Source organism: Megalobrama amblycephala, linkage group LG15, assembly GCF_018812025.1.
Source record: "Megalobrama amblycephala isolate DHTTF-2021 linkage group LG15, ASM1881202v1, whole genome shotgun sequence".
NCBI lineage: Eukaryota > Metazoa > Chordata > Actinopteri > Cypriniformes > Xenocyprididae > Megalobrama > Megalobrama amblycephala.
The window spans coordinates 32,793,857-32,814,517 of NC_063058.1; the positions used below are offsets into that span (position 1 = coordinate 32,793,857).

At 36.1% G+C, this 20,661-nt stretch overlaps 1 protein-coding gene across 1 annotated transcript in view; it reads right to left on the minus strand.

The window, feature by feature from the left end:
• Positions 1-19,694, minus strand: part of LOC125247708 (neuronal acetylcholine receptor subunit alpha-7) — a 32,606-nt gene extending 12,912 nt beyond the window's left edge. The window contains exons 1-5 of the mRNA XM_048159158.1: positions 18,676-19,694; positions 10,294-10,433; positions 7,722-7,766; positions 1,696-1,805; positions 149-228 (exon numbers count right to left, since the gene is read on the minus strand). Coding sequence (XP_048015115.1) covers positions 149-228; positions 1,696-1,805; positions 7,722-7,766; positions 10,294-10,433; positions 18,676-18,730 — 430 coding nt within the window. The 5' untranslated portion in view covers positions 18,731-19,694. The remainder of the gene's footprint in view (positions 1-148; positions 229-1,695; positions 1,806-7,721; positions 7,767-10,293; positions 10,434-18,675) is intronic.
• Positions 19,695-20,661: the final 967 nt, after the last annotated feature.

Below are 20,661 nucleotides of genomic sequence, written 5' to 3' on the forward strand. Positions count from 1 at the left end.
TACATTTTGAATTTAACGCGCCTGACGCCATCCTGGCGTAAGTACGAACTTCCCAGGAGGACTTGAACACACCATAACTTACCACACCAACATGAAGTCTTTATCCCATCATAACAAGCAAAAATGGTGAGTTTTGTCAGTATTTTACCTGGCGGCAGGTACTGACAGTATCCAGAAGAGTTGACCAGCACGTTGGTGTGAAACGTGGCGTCAAATCTCTCATCAGCACTGAAAGAAACAAGAGACGCAAACACAAAGAAGAGGCTTGAATATATGAGAGCTTTCTTTTGTGTCACATTTTTTATTACATCATCATTCCAGGGTTATTATCGTTTTCTGTTAACTGAAACAAAGCTGAAATAAAAATAAAATAAATATTAATAAAACTAAAATAACACTGAATCATTCCCAGATATTCATATTCATCATCATAATAAAGAAGCAGAACATGTGTCCAAACTTTAGACGGGTTTGGAAGTGCATCACCTTGCAACTTTACTGGGACAAACAGGACTATAAACCACGAGCGGCGTGAGTCTGCAGTCAGCGGCGTAAATCAGAGTTATTTAAGAAGCCACAAAACTGCCAAAGATGACAAAGTCACTGACGCTGAAGCGCAGCGATCAGAGAGAGAGAGAGAGACATTCAGCCATGACAGCAATTAGAGGCCGAACCCCTCGTTCGCTCAACTTCCCCGGCTCTTTCTGACACACAGAGACGAGCGGAGAAAAGCAGAACGCTGAGATGCATGCTGGGTAATCACATCTTCTATACTGACATAAAGCAGAAGGGGGCCGTTATAATCAGTGCGGTCGGATCAGGAGGTAAACCCAACACTCTGTGTATTTGCATTTGAACTGTTTGGTGACCAACTTTCTTCAAAATATCTTATATTAAGTTTGTTAGTTTGTGTTAAAACTGTGTAATCCAACTTTATTTATGCAATTCAAATGCATCAATCTTAAAGTGAGGGCTAAATATGTGAAGGTCAAAATAAATGAGAAGAGTTAAAGAGCCGCTGTGAAAACACTGGGCAGCTAATTTGCTCGGCAAAGGTTGAGTGAGAAACACACAGTCATCTCAGTCTTCACCGACTTCCTGTAAATCACTTGTAATCAATGCATTCGGATACAGTCGGATTAGCTATTCCTCCTGGATGGGACAGGAATTGACAGAAATCTGATAAAGATTTACACACTTTCCAATTTTTAAGCTATTTGATGAGAAACATTTGCACAGCTAGACAAAATGATGATGGCCATGTTGTTTTTGTTGATTATTTCTCCCCATATTCTCCATTGTTGCAGCTCCTCTCTTCCCAGTCTGTCAGTAACGCTCTGTTTAGTTCCTGTCTCTATGAAGCCCCTCCTTCTTAAAAGCACAATGTGCTCTGATTGGTCGGCTGGAGCAGTGTGTTGTGATTGGTGTTTGGGAAATGTCCCGCCCCTTACCATAACCGACAGTTTCAACACACTACTAACTAACTCAACCAGGCCCCGCCCCTTTATTCTGCATATTAATTATTTAAATGAGGAATATTGTGAAGAAAACTCAAGACTAGGATGGAGGCGTTTCAGGAGTTCAGAAACACTGACACTCTAGTTGGAGGGACTCAAACAGCAACATTACACACTAAAGAAAGATGAATATATCCTTGGATTACTTCCGTCTGGGATCCGGGTTTGGCTCCTGTACCTGTTATACAGCAGGATATCCGGCCTCCAGATGAGGGAGTCTGGGAATCGGACCGTGTTCACGCCGGGATAATCGCTGGTGTTCCACTGCAGATAGTAGTCGCTCCAGTACTGCAGGACACACACATGAAGCTGAATTACAGTCAGTTACTGTCAGAATGAGGGCGAGACACATGTTAGGGTGAACTGTTGCTTTAAGAAGGAAAGGTTCAATAACAAAACCCTGTTCTGATCATTTTTGGCTTTTTTGAGTCGCTATATTGTATATAACACACTCCCAATACATTTTAAATCAAAATATGGATATAATTTTTTTGCTGCAGATTGTGCTAATTATCATAATACATTCAAGTTATTACATTAAAATTAATGAAGAAAAAGTTTGTAATTTTTCATAAGAACTTATTAAGAACACAAATTATTGTGTGTTAATGTAGGCTTTTGTGTAAATACAGTGACATGACAAAAATTGAGCAGTTTATTATATTATATTATATTATATTATTTACATTTTAAAATAAAAATAAATAAAAATATACACAAATTATTATTTTTTAGAAAAAATTTTTAATAAAACAAAAATGTTTTATAAAATAGTTTTGCTGAAGATTATAAAATTAAAATTATTATATTTAAATGTATTAAATATATATATATATATATATATATATATATATATATATATATATATATATATATATTAATTATACATAAAATTTAATTTAATTTAATTATATTTAATTTAAATTTAATTGTTATTAATTATATTACTTTTTATTTAATTAATTATCTATTAGTAATAAATTATTATTATGCATTAAATGTTGCTTTAAACTACTTTAAAATTAAAAAATACTTTAAACTTAATATAGAAAAAGTTTTTGGTTTTTAATTTTATAAGAATTTCATATTCTTGATAAGTTTATAAAATGATCTTTTGTGGGTCTTTTCTGTAAATATAGTGATATGACAAAAAATTCAGATTTATATTAATTATATTATATTATGTTGTATTATATTATATTATATTGTTGCTTTATGGTTAAACACACTCTGTTTACATTTTAAAATCAAAATGTGAACAAATTTTTTTAGAAAAAAAAAAAACTTTAAATAAAACAAATGTTTTGCTGCAGATTATAAATTAAAATTATTATATTTAAATATATAAAATGTATATATATTTATATTATAAATAAAAATTTTATTAGTAATAAATTATTATACATTAAATGTTACTTTAAACTACTTCAAAATAAAAAAAAATACTTTAAACTTAATATAGAAAAAGTTTTTGGTTTTTAATTTTATAAGAATTCTTGATAAGTTTATAAAATGATCTTTTGTGGATCTTTTCTGTAAATATAGTGATATGACAAAAATTTCAGAGTTATATTATATTATATAATATTATATTTTGAGTTGGTATATGGTTAAACACACTGTTTACATTTTAAAATCAAATTATGAAAATAATAAATATATAATATTTAATATATAATAAACATAAAAATAGTGTTATGACAAAAATTGCACACAGTTATATTATAATATTATGTTATAGACTTATTTAGATTATTAACTTATATTAAACATTTTAAAATTCTTGAAACATTTACAAAAAGTACATAAATTGCAGTTTCCTTCATTACAGGGATGGCACATCTTACCCCCTCCCTCTCTCTCTGTCTATATAAAAGTCAATAATGTTCTGGGTAAACGTCTATTGCATTAGAGCCCTGACCGGTGGGTCACGTGACGTCTGACATGACTAATGAATGTGATTTGTGCAGAGCAGCGCAGGCTTTAATATTAAATCTAATGAAATAATCCACGTCTGCCTTGTGTCTTATTAAAGAGTCTCACATGTGCAGCGGCTTTTGTCTTTGAAAGCATGCTGGGAAAGAAACGTGCAGTTATTTTGAGTAGATGTGGAAGAAAGCGAATGAATCTGTCTTTCTTGGAGACCGTAGGGGCGTTTAATCCCGTTTCCTCAGCGTAACCTCCAGCGAACGGCTTCAGTGTTTGTGTTTCTGCTCATCCAGACGTGAATTCAACCTCCCACACGCCACAGATCCGCTTAACTGGGAGAAAAACACTGGAGTTTACATCATCTGGCTAAATTATGAGTGGAGTTTACATGAAAACAAACGTGAGCAGAAGTGATAATGGTACTTGACTGAGCAAAACAATAATTTGCAAGAACTCAAAATAAAAAAAGGTAATTAACCAAATCTTTTATGTTAATTGCTATCATAATGTACGAGTTAGCTAACTAAGTATTTCAAGTTAGAGCAACTGACATGCATCAGTACTACAAACTCAAAACTTGATAGTTCTGCTTACTTAAAATTGGGAACATCATGACTCAAAAATCTGATGCAACTGATTACCTAATTTTTTTGAGTTAGCCCAACTTATTTGGGTTTACAGTGCACTGTTAATTAGCTCACTGTCTATTAACTTTGGCAAAACGTATCAAAATTAAACAAATAAGCAAAACTGAATTGTGTTCAGGACCAATATTGGTATTTTTAATACATATATATATATTTTTTTTCTCCAGATACATTTTTAAATACATTTCAGAACATATAAATATATATATATATAACTGCTAACATAGATGTTAAAAAATATCTATAAAAATATGTTTTCGATAAGTTATTTCCACATATATTTGGCCAATTTTATATATATTTTCAAATGTATGCATGTGCAATATATATATGAAAAGATATATAAAAAATGACATATATATATATATATATGAAAAGATATATAAAAAATGACTAATATATATATATATATATATATATATATATATATATATATATATATATATATATATATATATATGAAAAGATATATAAAAATACAATAATATATGAAAAGATATATAAAAAATTACAATAATATATATATATATATATGAAAAGATGAAAAGATATAAAAAATACTATATATATATATATATATATATATATATATATATATATATAGGAAATGTAAGTAAACATTTTTATATAAATATATTTTAACATGTAATTTAACTATTACATTTTTGAAATATATTTATATACATCTGATTTCTTTTTTTTTTTTTTTTTTTTTTGCTTTTGCAGTATTGGTCCTTCCCAGTGTTATTCTATCACTGAGATACTATTATAGTTTTTATAAATATTTTAAATTATTTTTTATAATTTCCTTTTTTATTTTAAATTTAGTTGTGTTTTTGTCAATTTTTATAGTTTAATATAATTTTTTTTTTTTTTAAAATATGTCTAAAATATGTCTACATCGTTCATCAAGTTTAACTAAATGAAAATGAAAGGTGTTCAAACAAGTTTAAATATTTTATATTTCAGTTAACATTTATTTTATCTCATTCAACAAAAGTTAATTGATAGGATTTATTCATTGTGGCCTAATTAAGAGTTTGGCAATTCAAGTATCACTATCACTTTTGTTCATATTTTTGTTTTCTTTTCATGCAAACTCCACTCACAATTTTGTCAGAAGTACAGTATATTTAACATCTGACATTTCAGCTTTATTTCAGATGGTGCAGATCTTCTTAGACACTGTCTGGATGACATTCAGCGGAGGACATTCAGAAAGACGTCTGTTGGGTCCCTGAGGCCTGGTGCTTTCTTCTGTCAGCCGTTTTCCCTCTAAACATGCGCTCATATTTAATCAGCTGTTATCTGCGCTCTCTGCAGGAGAACAGCAGGATGCCCTCAGTCTGCATGAAGACTGAAGCCGCTAACACAGCAAACTCTCTGTAATCTCTCTCTGTCGCTTTCCATTCATGCGTCGCAGGTTATTTCATACCCTGAGCGATTCCTCACACGCAACACGCCCTCAGCATAAAATACTCTTTAATCAACGTTTGCTCTTCTGTGCTCTTTAAATATGCCTCAGTTCAGATATATATGTATCGAATCCATGAATCCTGAACAGATCCTCTGCGCACAGAAGCTAATAAACCGTAATGATATTTGCAGCCAAATCCTCTGGACTCGACAGGAGCCAGACATCAAGACCGTCTGAACATCTTCTTCAGTGTTTGATTTCGGTTTTGATTGTGTCCGTCCATCCTTCATCTGATCAGTAATGATCTCTGATAGTGACTTTAATTTTCCTAATGTAGGCAAACGCAGACGGAGCTGTACTGTAATCCAATATGGGTCGAGCCGCGATGAAGAATGAATAAAGTGGCACGAGTCCAGTGCTTCAATATCCACACACACCGGCTGATATGATATTTAATATAGGGCAGAGCGGGGCTAGTTGTCACACACATGGTTTAAAAGTTTCCACACATGATAGTAGGACAAAACTTTAGTGTATTTTAGGGCTGTCGATTAATTTAATTAATTAGTTATGGGAAAAAATAACACGTAAAAAACCCATTTAAAATGTAGTTCACCCAAAAATGAAAATTTACTTGCATAAAAGTTTTTGTGTAAAAAAATGTTATGTTGAATCACATAAAATATTTCTTTCTAAAGCAACTTTTTGTAATGTTTATTTGATGCTTTACACAATAATGACTTTAAATGATCTTTTAGGGGTAATTTCTCAACCAAATTTGATTGCCACATTATGTAATTAATTAAATTAAAAATTTTATTTCTTCACGACCCTAGTGTTTTTACTAGTAGCCATATCAATACTATATAGAGAAAAAAATTGTGTTAAAATTAAAAAATCTTTGGAAGATATCACTGAACATTTACTTCAATTTCTTACTGAAGTTAAGTTTTCATCTAGTGTTTATTTAAAACAAGACAAAAGTGCTATTATTTTAATCTCCGATTTAGCGTCCAGTAAAATTTTTTATTTATTTAATACTTTTATTCATCAAGGATGCATTTTATTGATCAAAAGTGACAGTAAAGTCATTTATAATCTTCTATTTGAAATAAATGCTGCTGTTTTCATCCTGAGAAATAAAATGTATCACAGTTTCCACACAAATATGAACTGTTTTCAACAATGATAATAATCATAAATGTTTCTTGAGCAGCAAATTATCATATTAGAATGATTTCTGAAGGATCATGTGACACTGAAGACTGGAGTAATGATGCTGAAAATTCAGCTTTGATCACTGGATATAAATTACAATTTACTATATATTCACATAGAAAACAGCTGATTTAAATTGTAAAAATATTTCACAATTTTTACTGTATTTTTGATTTTCTTTCAAAACATTAACCCTCTGGTCCTCTTCGGTCAAAAATGCATATCTGTTCATTTTTGTTACATTTTCATTGAATTTTGATGTTATGTGTAACAAAATGTCCTGTAGTAAAATAAATGTAAAAACTGACACTTCAAATCAACATTTCAAACAAAAAACATTCTAAACCTTGACAAAAAGTCGTTTTTGAGAATGTCTTAGTATCAATCCAAATCTTCAATAAAAATAAGTATTTATGTCTAAAAACACTAGATATATTATAAGGCACTTTATATAGAATTATATACGAATCTAGTGGTTACACCAAGTTTTTCTTTTTTTACTCCCACCAGATGGCACTAATCTACCTTCAAAAAAAAATGGATTTCTAAATGGTCTCTATCTTACCATGAAATACTGCTTTAATTGAAAAATAATTTTAAAAACATTTTTATTTTTATTTTCAATGGTGAAAAATAGCTATTAAAAATTGTATAAATATTGCAAACTATCATAAAATATCCTCACAATTCAAAATAATAACCACTAAATATTATTGAACAAAAATATATTTCATTGGTTTTCCTCGGGGGGGAAAAAAGTTACATTTTAAGGCTCCGTTCATTTTTGAGCGTGAAGAAGCCAAGTGTGACTCCTAAACGAAGAGGGCCAGAGGGTTAAACAATCTTAACCTTTGACCCCAAACAATTGAACATTGTGTATCATCTGATATGCAACACAACCTCCAAGTTGTTATTCTGTGAATACATCTGAAATGGGTGTCGGATGTAAATCACAAGAGTTAATGGTGATCACATGCTGTGCAGGAGTTTTACCAGTTGAAGCCAGATGTTGGTTGTCAGAACCTGGTTCTTCTCATCCTGAAAATAAAACACACGAGAGAACAGATGTCATCTACAAATGCCATAAAGCGCTTGAGATCGACTCTAAATGTCAGCGAGATTGCTTCGTACTTCGCAGGTTATTTACGGACCGGATGAAATTCATGACTTACTTGAGCACAGGAAGAGAATGAGAATGTAGATCGTCTGATATCATTATTTTATTGCTTGTACTTCTTTACTGTAAAGTGTGTGTTTGATTATTTTCTGGATCTCAGTGGGACGTTTGATGAGAAAAGCAGTGTGATATGAGCAGGTGTCATGGCATCAGGTGTATTTTTGGGACAGGCTTTCAGAAATAGCAAAAAACAATCACTGCAAATCACCAACACAACGGGATCAGTGGCTGTGAAATCTGCATGAAGCTGGGTTGCAAATTGCTCATAATAAAATCAAACTAAAAGGTTGGAAGACTTAATGGTACATCAGGAATTAGAAATACTGCATGGCATCTGAATGTCAGATGGATGGGTTCAGTTGTGGCTCTTTCTCTCCCCTCAGAAAGGATTTTCTTATCCATCAAACGCTCCATCAGAGAGTGGAAACAGCCTTAATCAAAGTGTGTATTTCCACCTGGTGCCAAATAGATGCTAACATCAGTGTCTGACAACACATCAGCAGAACATTAGCACTGACACTGTTCATCGCAGTTATTTACACCTCACAAAAAAATATTGACAAAAAATAAAAAAATAAATAATTTTGAATAAACACATTAATATACATTAATTTCTGGTAAAAAAATAAATAAAAATACTAATATTTTTAATAAATAAATAAATATAAAATAAATTTAAATAAATATAAAAATGTTGGAAAAATTTAATTTTTAAAATAAATAAATAAATACATATAAGAATATATACAAGAATGTTGAAAATAAAATAAATAAATATATATATATAATGTTAAATAAATAAATAAATAAATAAATAAATTCAGGTCATATACATATAAATATAATTTTGAATAAAATAAATATTAAATAATTTTGGGTAAATAATTTAATGTAAATAAATAAATAAATAAATAAATAAATAATAAATAAACAAAAAATGCAATCCTAAAATTAAGTTATATTAAATAAAATATTAAATAATTTCAAACTAAACAAATAAATGAATAAAAAATAATAATAATTTCAAATAAACATTAATATAAAATAATTACAAGTAAATAAAAAATAATAATTTTGAATAAATAAATAAATACAATTATTTTATATACATTTAAAACTGTTGAATAAATAAAAATATAGGTAAATAAATATAAAATAATTTAAAGTAAATAGCTCAATGCATACAGTATAAAATAATTCCAAATAATTTTGAATAAATAAAGAAATATTAGATAATTTTGGCTAAAAAAAAAGGCTAAATATAAAATGATTTCAAACAAACAAACACATAAATAAATTATAAATATAAAATTAATTTTGAATAAACAAAGAAATAATAATTCTGGCTGAATTGAATAAATATAAATAATAAAATAAAATACAAAAATGTAAAATTAAGTTAAACATTAAATATGTAACTAAAAATAGAAAGGCAGAGAGATTGAAGTGATTGTAGTTTGTTTGTGAGGTGGTTAAACACACAGCTGTTGAATCAGATGAAAACATCTGCCATAACGCAGCTGAGATCTCCAGCCATCACACACACGCTCATCCGAACACACACGCGTCACGGTTATAGTCTGCAAACACTACAGCACACACACACACACACACACACACACACACACCGTCCTCCAGACTCAACCGAGTGAATCCCAGTGTTTGCCAGCAGTTCAAACCTGAGCAAATGTGAGTTATCATTATCATATTAGCGTGAGCTCTTTAAACACAGGCTAGCAGCCAATATTAATGAGTTCACATCATAGTGTGGGGAGCAAACTCATTATGCAGACGAGCGCTGGAGTGAGACAACAGTGAGCGATAGAGAGAGAGACGCGAGACCTTCTCCTCCACCAGATCCAGTTCATTTATCTCATTAATATTCAAATTCACTCTCAAACACACAGGCTTTCCTCACACAGCAAATATATTATATTGCCACCAAAAGACCACTAAAATGACATCTAGTGGATTTTCTTGTTGGATTCCTCAATTTTAAGTCTGCTAAATGACTAAATGTAAATAACACAAGTCTTAGTTGAAATGATCTATAAAATATAAACATTTTTGTAGTGATATTGGTCTGACACCACAATCAAAACTGCTCGACTCCAATGATCTATTCATATCGGATATTTTTGTGAGGTTGTTTGGACTTTCTGTCTGAAATAGACGCATTAGGATTAAATCCTTTCTATTTCCTGCTTTTCCGCTGACATAATCGAGGCCAAGTGGGCGTGGCAAAATAATATCAACCAATAACATCATAGCACAATTTTCACCATCCAATCAAACCCTGATGTGTAAAATCAAGTCCTGTCCTAAGTTAAACATGTTGCGATTGAAGCGTGTGTGTGTGTGTGTGTGTGTGTGTGTGTGTTTACTCACCACGTCCATAATCTGCATCAGACTGAAGCTGAAGTGCACGGTGAGCGAGTGTGAGTCGTTATAGACGGGTCGTTCCAGAGGGTTGTAGTTTTTCATTAAGTCTTTGTACAGCCGGCGCTGATGCTCGCCCTGCAGAGAGACTGATACACACACACACACACACACACACACACACACACACACACACACACACACACGTTGGGTTTTCATGTTTTATGGGGACTTTCCATAGACATAATATTTTTATACTGTACAAACTGTATATTGTATCCCCTACACTACCCCTAAACATCTCACACAACTTTCTGCTTTTTCAGCTGTTTTCCTCATGGGGACCAAAAAATGTTGTCCTCATAACGTAGGGTTCACCAGGACACCCACTCACACTCATACACTCAAACTCACACTCTTATATTCATACTCACTCACTCTCACTCATACTCACACTCTCAAACTCACTCACACACTCTCAAACTCATACTCACACTCACACTCTCAAACTCACACTCTTATATTCATACTCACTCACTCTCACTCATACTCACACTCTCAAACTCACTCACACACTCTCAAACTCATACTCACACTCACACTCTCAAACTCACACTCTCAAACTCATACTCACACACTCTTATATTCATACTCACTCACTCTCACTCTCACTCACACTCTCAAACTCACACTCACACTCTCAAACTCACACTCTTATATTCATACTCACTCACTCTCACTCATACTCACACTCTCAAACTCACTCACACACTCTCAAACTCATACTCACACTCACACTCTCAAACTCACACTCTCAAACTCACACTCACACACTCTTATATTCATACTCACTCACTCTCACTCACACTCACACTCTCAAACTCACACTCACACACTCTTATATTCATACTCACTCACTCTCACTCACACTCACACTCTCAAACTCACACTCACACACTCTTATATTCATACTCACTCACTCTCACTCACACTCACACTCTCAAACTCACTCACACACTCTCAAACTCATACTCACACTCACACTCTCAAACTCACACTCTCAAACTCATACTCACACACTCATATTCATACTCACTCACTCTCACTCTCACTCACACTCTCAAACTCACACTCACACTCTCAAACTCACACTCTTATATTCATACTCACTCACTCTCACTCATACTCACACTCTCAAACTCACTCACACACTCTCAAACTCATACTCACACTCACACTCTCAAACTCACACTCACACACTCTTATATTCATACTCACTCACTCTCACTCACACTCACACTCTCAAACTCACACTCACACACTCTTATATTCATACTCACTCACTCTCATACTCACACTCTCAAACTCACACTCTCAAACTCATACACTCAAACTCACACTCACACACTCTTATATTCATACTCACTCACTCACACTCACACTCACACACTCAAACTCACACTCACACACTCTTATATTCATACTCACTCACTCTCATACTCACACTCTCAAACTCATACTCACACTCACACACTCACTATCATACTCACACTCACACTCACACTCTCATACTCACACTCTCAAACTCATACTCACACTCACACACTCTCATACTCACACTCTCAAACTCACACTCACACACTCTCAAACTCATACTCACACACTCGCTCTCATACTCACACTCTCATACTCACACTCTCACATGCACACTCTCAAACTCATACTCACACACTCTCAAACTCATACTCACACACTCTCACTCATACTCACACTCTCATACTCTCACTCTCAAACTCACACTCACACACTCTCAAACTCATACTCACACTCACACTCACACACTCACTCTCATACTCACACTCACACTCACACACTCACTCACTCTCATACTCACACTCACACTCACACTCACACACTCACTCTCATACTCACACTCACACTCACACACTCACTCTCATACTCACACTCTCATACTCACTCTCACACTCACACTCTCACACTCACACTCTCACACGCACACTCTCAAACTCATACTCACACACTCTCAAACTCATACTCACACACTCTCAAACTCATACTCACACACTCTCAAACTCATACTCACACACTCTCACTCATACTCACACTCACTCTCATACTCACACTCACACTCACACACTCACTCTCATACTCACACTCTCATACTCACACGCTCATACTCACACGCTCATACTCACACGCTCATACTCACACGCTCATACTCACACGCTCATACTCACACGCTCATACTCACACGCTCATACTCACACGCTCATACTCACACGCTCATACTCACACTCTCATTCTCACACTCTCATTCTCACACTCTCATACTCACACTCTCACACTCACACTCTCACATGCACACTCTCAAACTCATACTCACACACTCTCAAACTCATACTCACACACTCTCACTCATACTCACACTCACACTCTCATACTCTCACTCTCAAACTCACACTCACACACTCTCAAACTCATACTCACACTCACACTCACACACTCACTCTCATACTCACACTCACACTCACACACTCACTCTCATACTCACACTCTCATACTCACACTCTCATACTCACACTCTCATACTCACACTCTCACACTCACACTCTCACACTCACACTCTCACACTCACACTCTCACACTCACACTCTCACACGCACACTCTCAAACTCATACTCACACACTCTCAAACTCATACTCACACACTCTCACTCATACTCACACACTCTCACTCATACTCACACTCACACACTCACTCTCATACTCACACTCTCATACTCACACTCTCATACTCACACTCTCATACTCACACTCTCATACTCACACGCTCATACTCACACGCTCATACTCACACGCTCATACTCACACGCTCATACTCACACGCTCATACTCACACGCTCATACTCACACGCTCATACTCACACGCTCATACTCACACGCTCATACTCACACTCTCATTCTCACACTCTCATACTCACACTCTCACATGCACACTCTCAAACTCATACTCACACACTCTCAAACTCATACTCACACACTCTCACTCATACTCACACACTCTCACTCATACTCACACTCACACTCTCAAACTCATACTCACACACTCTCATACTCACACTCTCAAACTCACACTCACACACTCTCAAACTCATACTCACACTCACACTCACACTCACACACTCACTCTCATACTCACACTCACACTCACACACTCACTCTCACACTCACACTCTCACACTCACACTCTCATACTCACACTCTCATACTCACACTCTCATACTCACACTCTCATACTCACACTCTCATACTCACACTCTCATACTCATACTCACACTCTCAAACTCATACTCACACACTCTCACTCATACTCACACACTCACTCTCAAACTCATACTCACACACTCTCACTCATACTCACACACTCACTCTCAAACTCATACTCACACACTCATACTCACACACTCTCAAACTCATACTCACACTCTCAAACTCATACTCACACTCACACACTCTCATACTCACACTCTCAAACTCACACTCACACACTCTCAAACTCATACTCACACACACTCACACACTCTCATACTCACACTCTCAAACTCACACTCACACACTCTCAAACTCATACTCACACTCACACACTCTCAAACTCACACTCACACTCTCAAACTCATACTCACACTCACTATCATACTCACACTCTCACACTCACACTCTCAAACTCACACTCACACACTCTCAAACTCATACTCACACTCACTATCATACTCACACACTCATACTCACACTCTCATACTCACACTCTCATACTCACACTCTCATACTCACACTCTCATACTCACACTCTCATACTCACACTCTCATACTCACACTCTCATACTCACACTCTCATACTCACACTCTCATACTCACACTCTCACACTCACACTCTCAAACTCATACTCACACTCTCAAACTCATACTCACACACTCTCACTCATACTCACACACTCTCACTCATACTCACACTCACACACTCACTCTCAAACTCATACTCACACACTCTCAAACTCATACTCACACTCTCAAACTCATACTCACACTCACACACTCACACACTCTCATACTCACACTCTCAAACTCACACTCACACACTCTCAAACTCATACTCACACTCACACACTCTCATACTCATACTCACACTCACACACTCACTATCATACTCACACTCTCACACTTCCATACTCACACTCTCAAACTCACACTCACACACTCTCAAACTCATACTCACACTCACTATCATACTCACACTCTCACACTCACACTCTCATACTCACACTCACACACTCTCATACTCACACTCTCAAACTCATACTCACACTCACTATCATACTCACACTCTCACACTCACACTCTCATACTCACACTCACACACTCTCATACTCACACTCTCAAACTCATACTCATACTCACACTCTCAAACACATACTCACACACTAATACTCACACACTATCATACTCACACTCTCAAACTCATACTCACACTCACACACTCTCATACTCACACTCTCAAACTCATACTCACACTCACACACTCTCATACTCACACTCTCAAACTCACACTCACACACTCTCAAACTCATACTCACACTCACACTCTCACTATCATACTCACACTCTCAAACTCACACTCTCTCAAACTCACACTCACACTCACACACTCTCATACTCACACTCTCAAACTCACACTCTCTCAAACTCATACTCACACTCACACACTCTCAAACTCATACTCACACTCACACACTCACTATCATACTCACACTCTCATACTCTCATACTCACACTCTCAAACTCACACTCACACACTCTCATACTCACACTCTCAAACTCACACTCTCTCAAACTCATACTCACACTCACACACTCTCATACTCACACTCTCAAACTCACACTCTCTCAAACTCATACTCACACTCACACACTCTCAAACTCATACTCACACTCACACACTCTCAAACTCATACTCACACTCACACACTCTCAAACTCATACTCACACTCACTATCATACTCACACTCTCACACTTCCATACTCACACTCTCAAACTCACACTCACACACTCTCAAACTCATACTCACACTCACACTCTCAAACTCACACTCACACACTCTCAAACTCATACTCACACTCACACACTCACTATCATACTCACACTCTCACACTCTCATACTCACACTCTCGCACTCACACTCTCGCACTCACACTCTCGCACTCACACTCTCGCACTCACACTCTCGCACTCACACTCTCATACTCACACTCTCATACTCACACTCTCATACTCACACTCTCTCAGACTCAATCACACTCACACACTCTTGTACTCATACTCACAATCACACACTCACTCTCATACTCATACTGACACACTCACACACTCTCATACTAATGCTCATACTCTCTCATAGACACAATCAGATACTCTCTCACACACACTCTCATACTCATACTCACTCAGACACACACACACACACACACACACACACACACACACACACACACACACACACACACACACACTCACTCACTCTAATACTCATACAGTCAAACTGCACAAAACCAAAAATCTGACTACATTTCACAACTGCGGTTAATTGTCAGTGCTGATGGTTGAAAGTTTAGATTCAGTAGAACTAGTGGTTGCTTTTTATTTTTTAAATAAATCTGTACCACAAAGTCATTCTAAGTCAACTAGAATTATGATATTCACCTGACAAATTAAAAAACAGCTGAAAACAATCCCATAGACTCTTAGTAGAGACTTGGAGGCGACTCTTAACTTGAGGTCGTAAACCACCTAACAACCACCCACAACACCCTAGCAACCACATAACAACTTGACAATTTAATAAATACTATTATTTACTAGACTAAAACTCAATGCCATTATGCCAAAAAACTATTCTTGAACTCTTTTCAGTTTTAAACCACCAAATCCAGATCCTCAGACTGGATGAGTCTGATTGTCCTTTCAGTTGTATTTGAGTCGTAAGCATATGTTTGAAAATGATTACCTAAAAATAATCAAACTCCACCGCTCAATATCTCAACATCTGTTCAGCTTTGGACTCTTTTTTTAAGCGTACTCAGGACTGATTGGTGAAGCTCTCTCTAGATTGGGCTGCTTTTAGATGAAGAAGCTTTAATTGACCGAGAAGGTTCAATTACACTGACCGTTCCCCGAGAGACCGTCTGACCCGCACATGACATACGACACGCATCAGCATTCATACTGCAAAATCAATCAATCTCAGGGTGAACATGCAGCAGTGTTCAGTCTAGGAGTTGAGGTCACCACAATGAGAAACACTAGAAGATTCCAGAGACATCAAACAAGAGAAAATAACAATGACTGTGATCACAGGCGGTTAAACACAGTCAGAACAGATGGTTTGAGAGCAAAAGAAAGTAACAGACATTGTTTCCTGCGTCTTTCTGAAGAGCTTCAGTAGAATCACATCTAACTCAACCTGTTCCTCTGGACTTACTGCAGGATTTCTGTCACAAAGAATGGAAATCAATTGAGATCTTCTAGAATCAGGTTATTAAAAACATGATGATCGCAGTCATTTTGTAGTGAATCTGTGGGTGGAAACAAACCTGCTTACTTCAGATACACACTCTTCAAAACACACACACGGACCTTCATGCACACTCACAAACACACACACACACACACACACACTTTCACGTGCATGCACACGCACACACACACACACACTCAAACATACATGCGCAAACGCATGCACACACTCACATACACACACACACACACCCACTTACACAAAAGCATGCACATACACACACTCACTTACATATGGCCATGCTCTCACACACACTCAGTCACACACTCACACACTTACACTCACATGCACACTCAGTCACACACATGCACACACACACACGCACACACACACACACACACACACTCAGTAGCAAACACGCGCACACACTCACGTACTCACTCTCACACACTCACTCACTTACATACACCCACTTTCTCACACACACACACACACACACACACACACACACACACACTCAAACATACATGCGCAAACGCATGCACACACTCACATACACACACTCACTTACATATGGCCATGCTCTCACACACACTCACAGTCACACACTCACACACTTACACTCAGTCACACACATGCACACACACGCACACACACTCAGTAGCAAACGCGCACACACTCACGTACTCACTCTCACACACTCACTCACTTACATACACCCACTTTCTCACACACACACAGTCACACACTCACACATGCACGCTTGCACACACATTCACTTACACACACACACACACACACACACACTCACACTCACTTACATACAACCACACTCACACGCGCAAACACACACACACACACACACACGTGCATACACGCATACACACTCTCACACACACACTCAGTCATACACTCACACATGCATGCTTACACACACATTCACTTACACGCTCATGCACACACACTAACGAACACACACACACTCAAGCTCGCCCATGCACACACACACACACACACACACACACACACACACGTGCAAACAAGTGCACACACACACACACACACACACACACGTGCAAACAAGTGCACACACTCACAAACACACTCGCACACACACAGATACACTCATGCACACACTCGCAAACAAGCGCACACTCACAAACACACACACACACTATATATATATATACTAGTGTAAAGATGCACAAATTTTGCAGAGTGATGAAACATCTGCTTACTTTAGTTTCTGTGTACAACGATAGATAGATAGATAGACAGAACGATAGAACGATACATAGAATGATAGATAGATAGAACGATAGATAGAACAAAAGAACAATAGAACGATAGATAGATAGATAGATAGACAGATAGAACAATTGAACGATAGAACGATACATAGAATGATAGAACGATAGATAGAACGATAGAACGATAGATAGAACGATAGATAGAACGATAGAACGATAGATAGATAGATAGATAGATAGATAGATAGATAGATAGATTTTGCAAAACATTTGGGTTAATTGGATAACAGAGAGTACCATGGTAATTCCACATCTTTCTGGAACAAGTAACATGGTAATGATTTATACTCCTATAGCAGTGTGTACAGTAGCCTACATACCATGAATGAATGGTCATTTTACCACGGTAATGATGAATGATACTACTAATGTACCACAGTACTGCCCCAGCACACATTATAACAAACAAAATAAAATGATAAAAACTAACAATGTAATGAACACAACACAACAAACACACAACAGTTCTTGAGCTCATGAATGAATCTCACCGTGGACGAGCAGAGCAGCGGTCAGCAGAGACAGAGTCCGCTCGCGGGAGCCCATGACTGTCACACCGGTGCAGGAGAGTCGAGCGATCCCGAACCTGAAAGGACTGAAGGAACAGCGAAACTCAGCGCGACGCGCAGCTACAACGCGCTATTACCTCAGTGACGCGGACCGCATGGAGAGACGAGCGCGTTAAAAACCCCGCGCGCATGAAGCGGAGAGATAAAGCCGCGGGTCCGACCGTGATGAGGCTGAAAGCAGCGTGTGATCTCCGCCTCCCGCGACGCGCCTCTGACTGCGGCTGACGCGACGCTTCACAGCACACGAAGAGTCATGAAGAGCACGTGTACATGAGCCAATCTGGAGAACTCAATGAAACTGGTTAACTGTGAAATTAGCGAGACAAAAATACCGCGTTCACAGCGAACTACACCGGAGGATCAAACACTGTTCTGACTGACGCTCAGAACTTTGGCCGACGTTCTTTCAGTGACGTTAACGGAACGCTCGTTCCAAGTTCGTTCAAAACGTCAGCACAAAAACATTTATAGGCTACGTCATTAATGGAATGTTTGTTTTTCTGAAACGTTAAATGTAACTACTTTCAGAACGTTCAGAGAACATTCAAAAGTAACATTCCTTTAATGTTTGAACTGAAGAATGATCACTTAACATTCGCATAACCAAGAAACTAGATGTTTTGAACACTCGGAAATAAGGTACTGGAACGTTCTTAGGACATATTTTTGTTAGCTGAGTATAATGTATAGCAGAATAAAGATTGTTACTAGAATAAAATAGAATAAAAAAATCAATAAACATGATTACAGAGCATTAGAGGCAGTTCATTGGAGCTCTGCTGTTTCAGGAGTTTATTTGAGGCTCATGGAGAACATCAGTCTGTGTCAAAAGGTTCAGCTCTCCTATAATCTCATCAGAGCCTCCAGATCCAGTTCAAGTCTTCCTTTTTCATAACTTAATGTCTCCTAAATCATATTACTGGCAAACCCAAGCTTTAATAAACAGCATCAGCTACTTTTCTAAAAAAAAAAAAAAAAAAAGTTCAAGCTTTTAGAGACGATTCATTTCTCTGGAATGAGGATAACTGTACTGTTTTAAAGCTTGTAAATCATAGAAATATATTGTTTATCTTTTCAAATATCACTATTAAACATGCTCTTATTTTGCATTCTGCTTTTAAATCATCTGAAATATTTTTCCAATATTTAACTTTTCTTTAAAATGTTTAACAACTATATTTTAAATAATATAGTTTCAGATGCACAGAAAATTTTGCAATATGCAGTGTCAAATCCTGCTAGGGCTCTCATTTAAAATGCATGGCAATGTAATATAAATGAAAATATTAGTATATTTTATATACGTGTTGAAATGTATCTGTAAATGTGAATGTATCTGAATCAGTGACTGTCTCTCGGTCAGTGTCTGTGATGAACTCAGACTGATATAAAGAGCTTCGAGAAACGAGATCTGGAGTCACAGAGACATCTGCTGCTGAAGCTCCATCACTGCAGATCATCAGAGGAAAACCATCAGATGTTACTCAGGCTTTACTGGCAGTGTAACAAAACATCAGCATGAATATCATGATGAGTAAATGTCCTAAAGAGCTTCATCACACTGCAGAAATGATGCTCTTCCTCAGTGTTTCCAGTAAACCTTCTTCAATCAAGATTCATTTACTGGAGAAGAAAAATCACATGATGTGTGTTATTATATTACTTTTTTTATGACATCAGTGCCAGATTACAATCAAGTAGTAATAAAAAATGACTATATAAATATTACATTTATATTATATAATAAAATAAAATATGATTGAAAATATTTTATTATATGTATTATTTTATTACTTTTATTTTTTCATTTCATTTACAAATATTTGACTCCAAAATGACACCATTGACTAATTACAATCATTAAATTGTATTATATAATATAACATATATAATAAAATATATTTTACT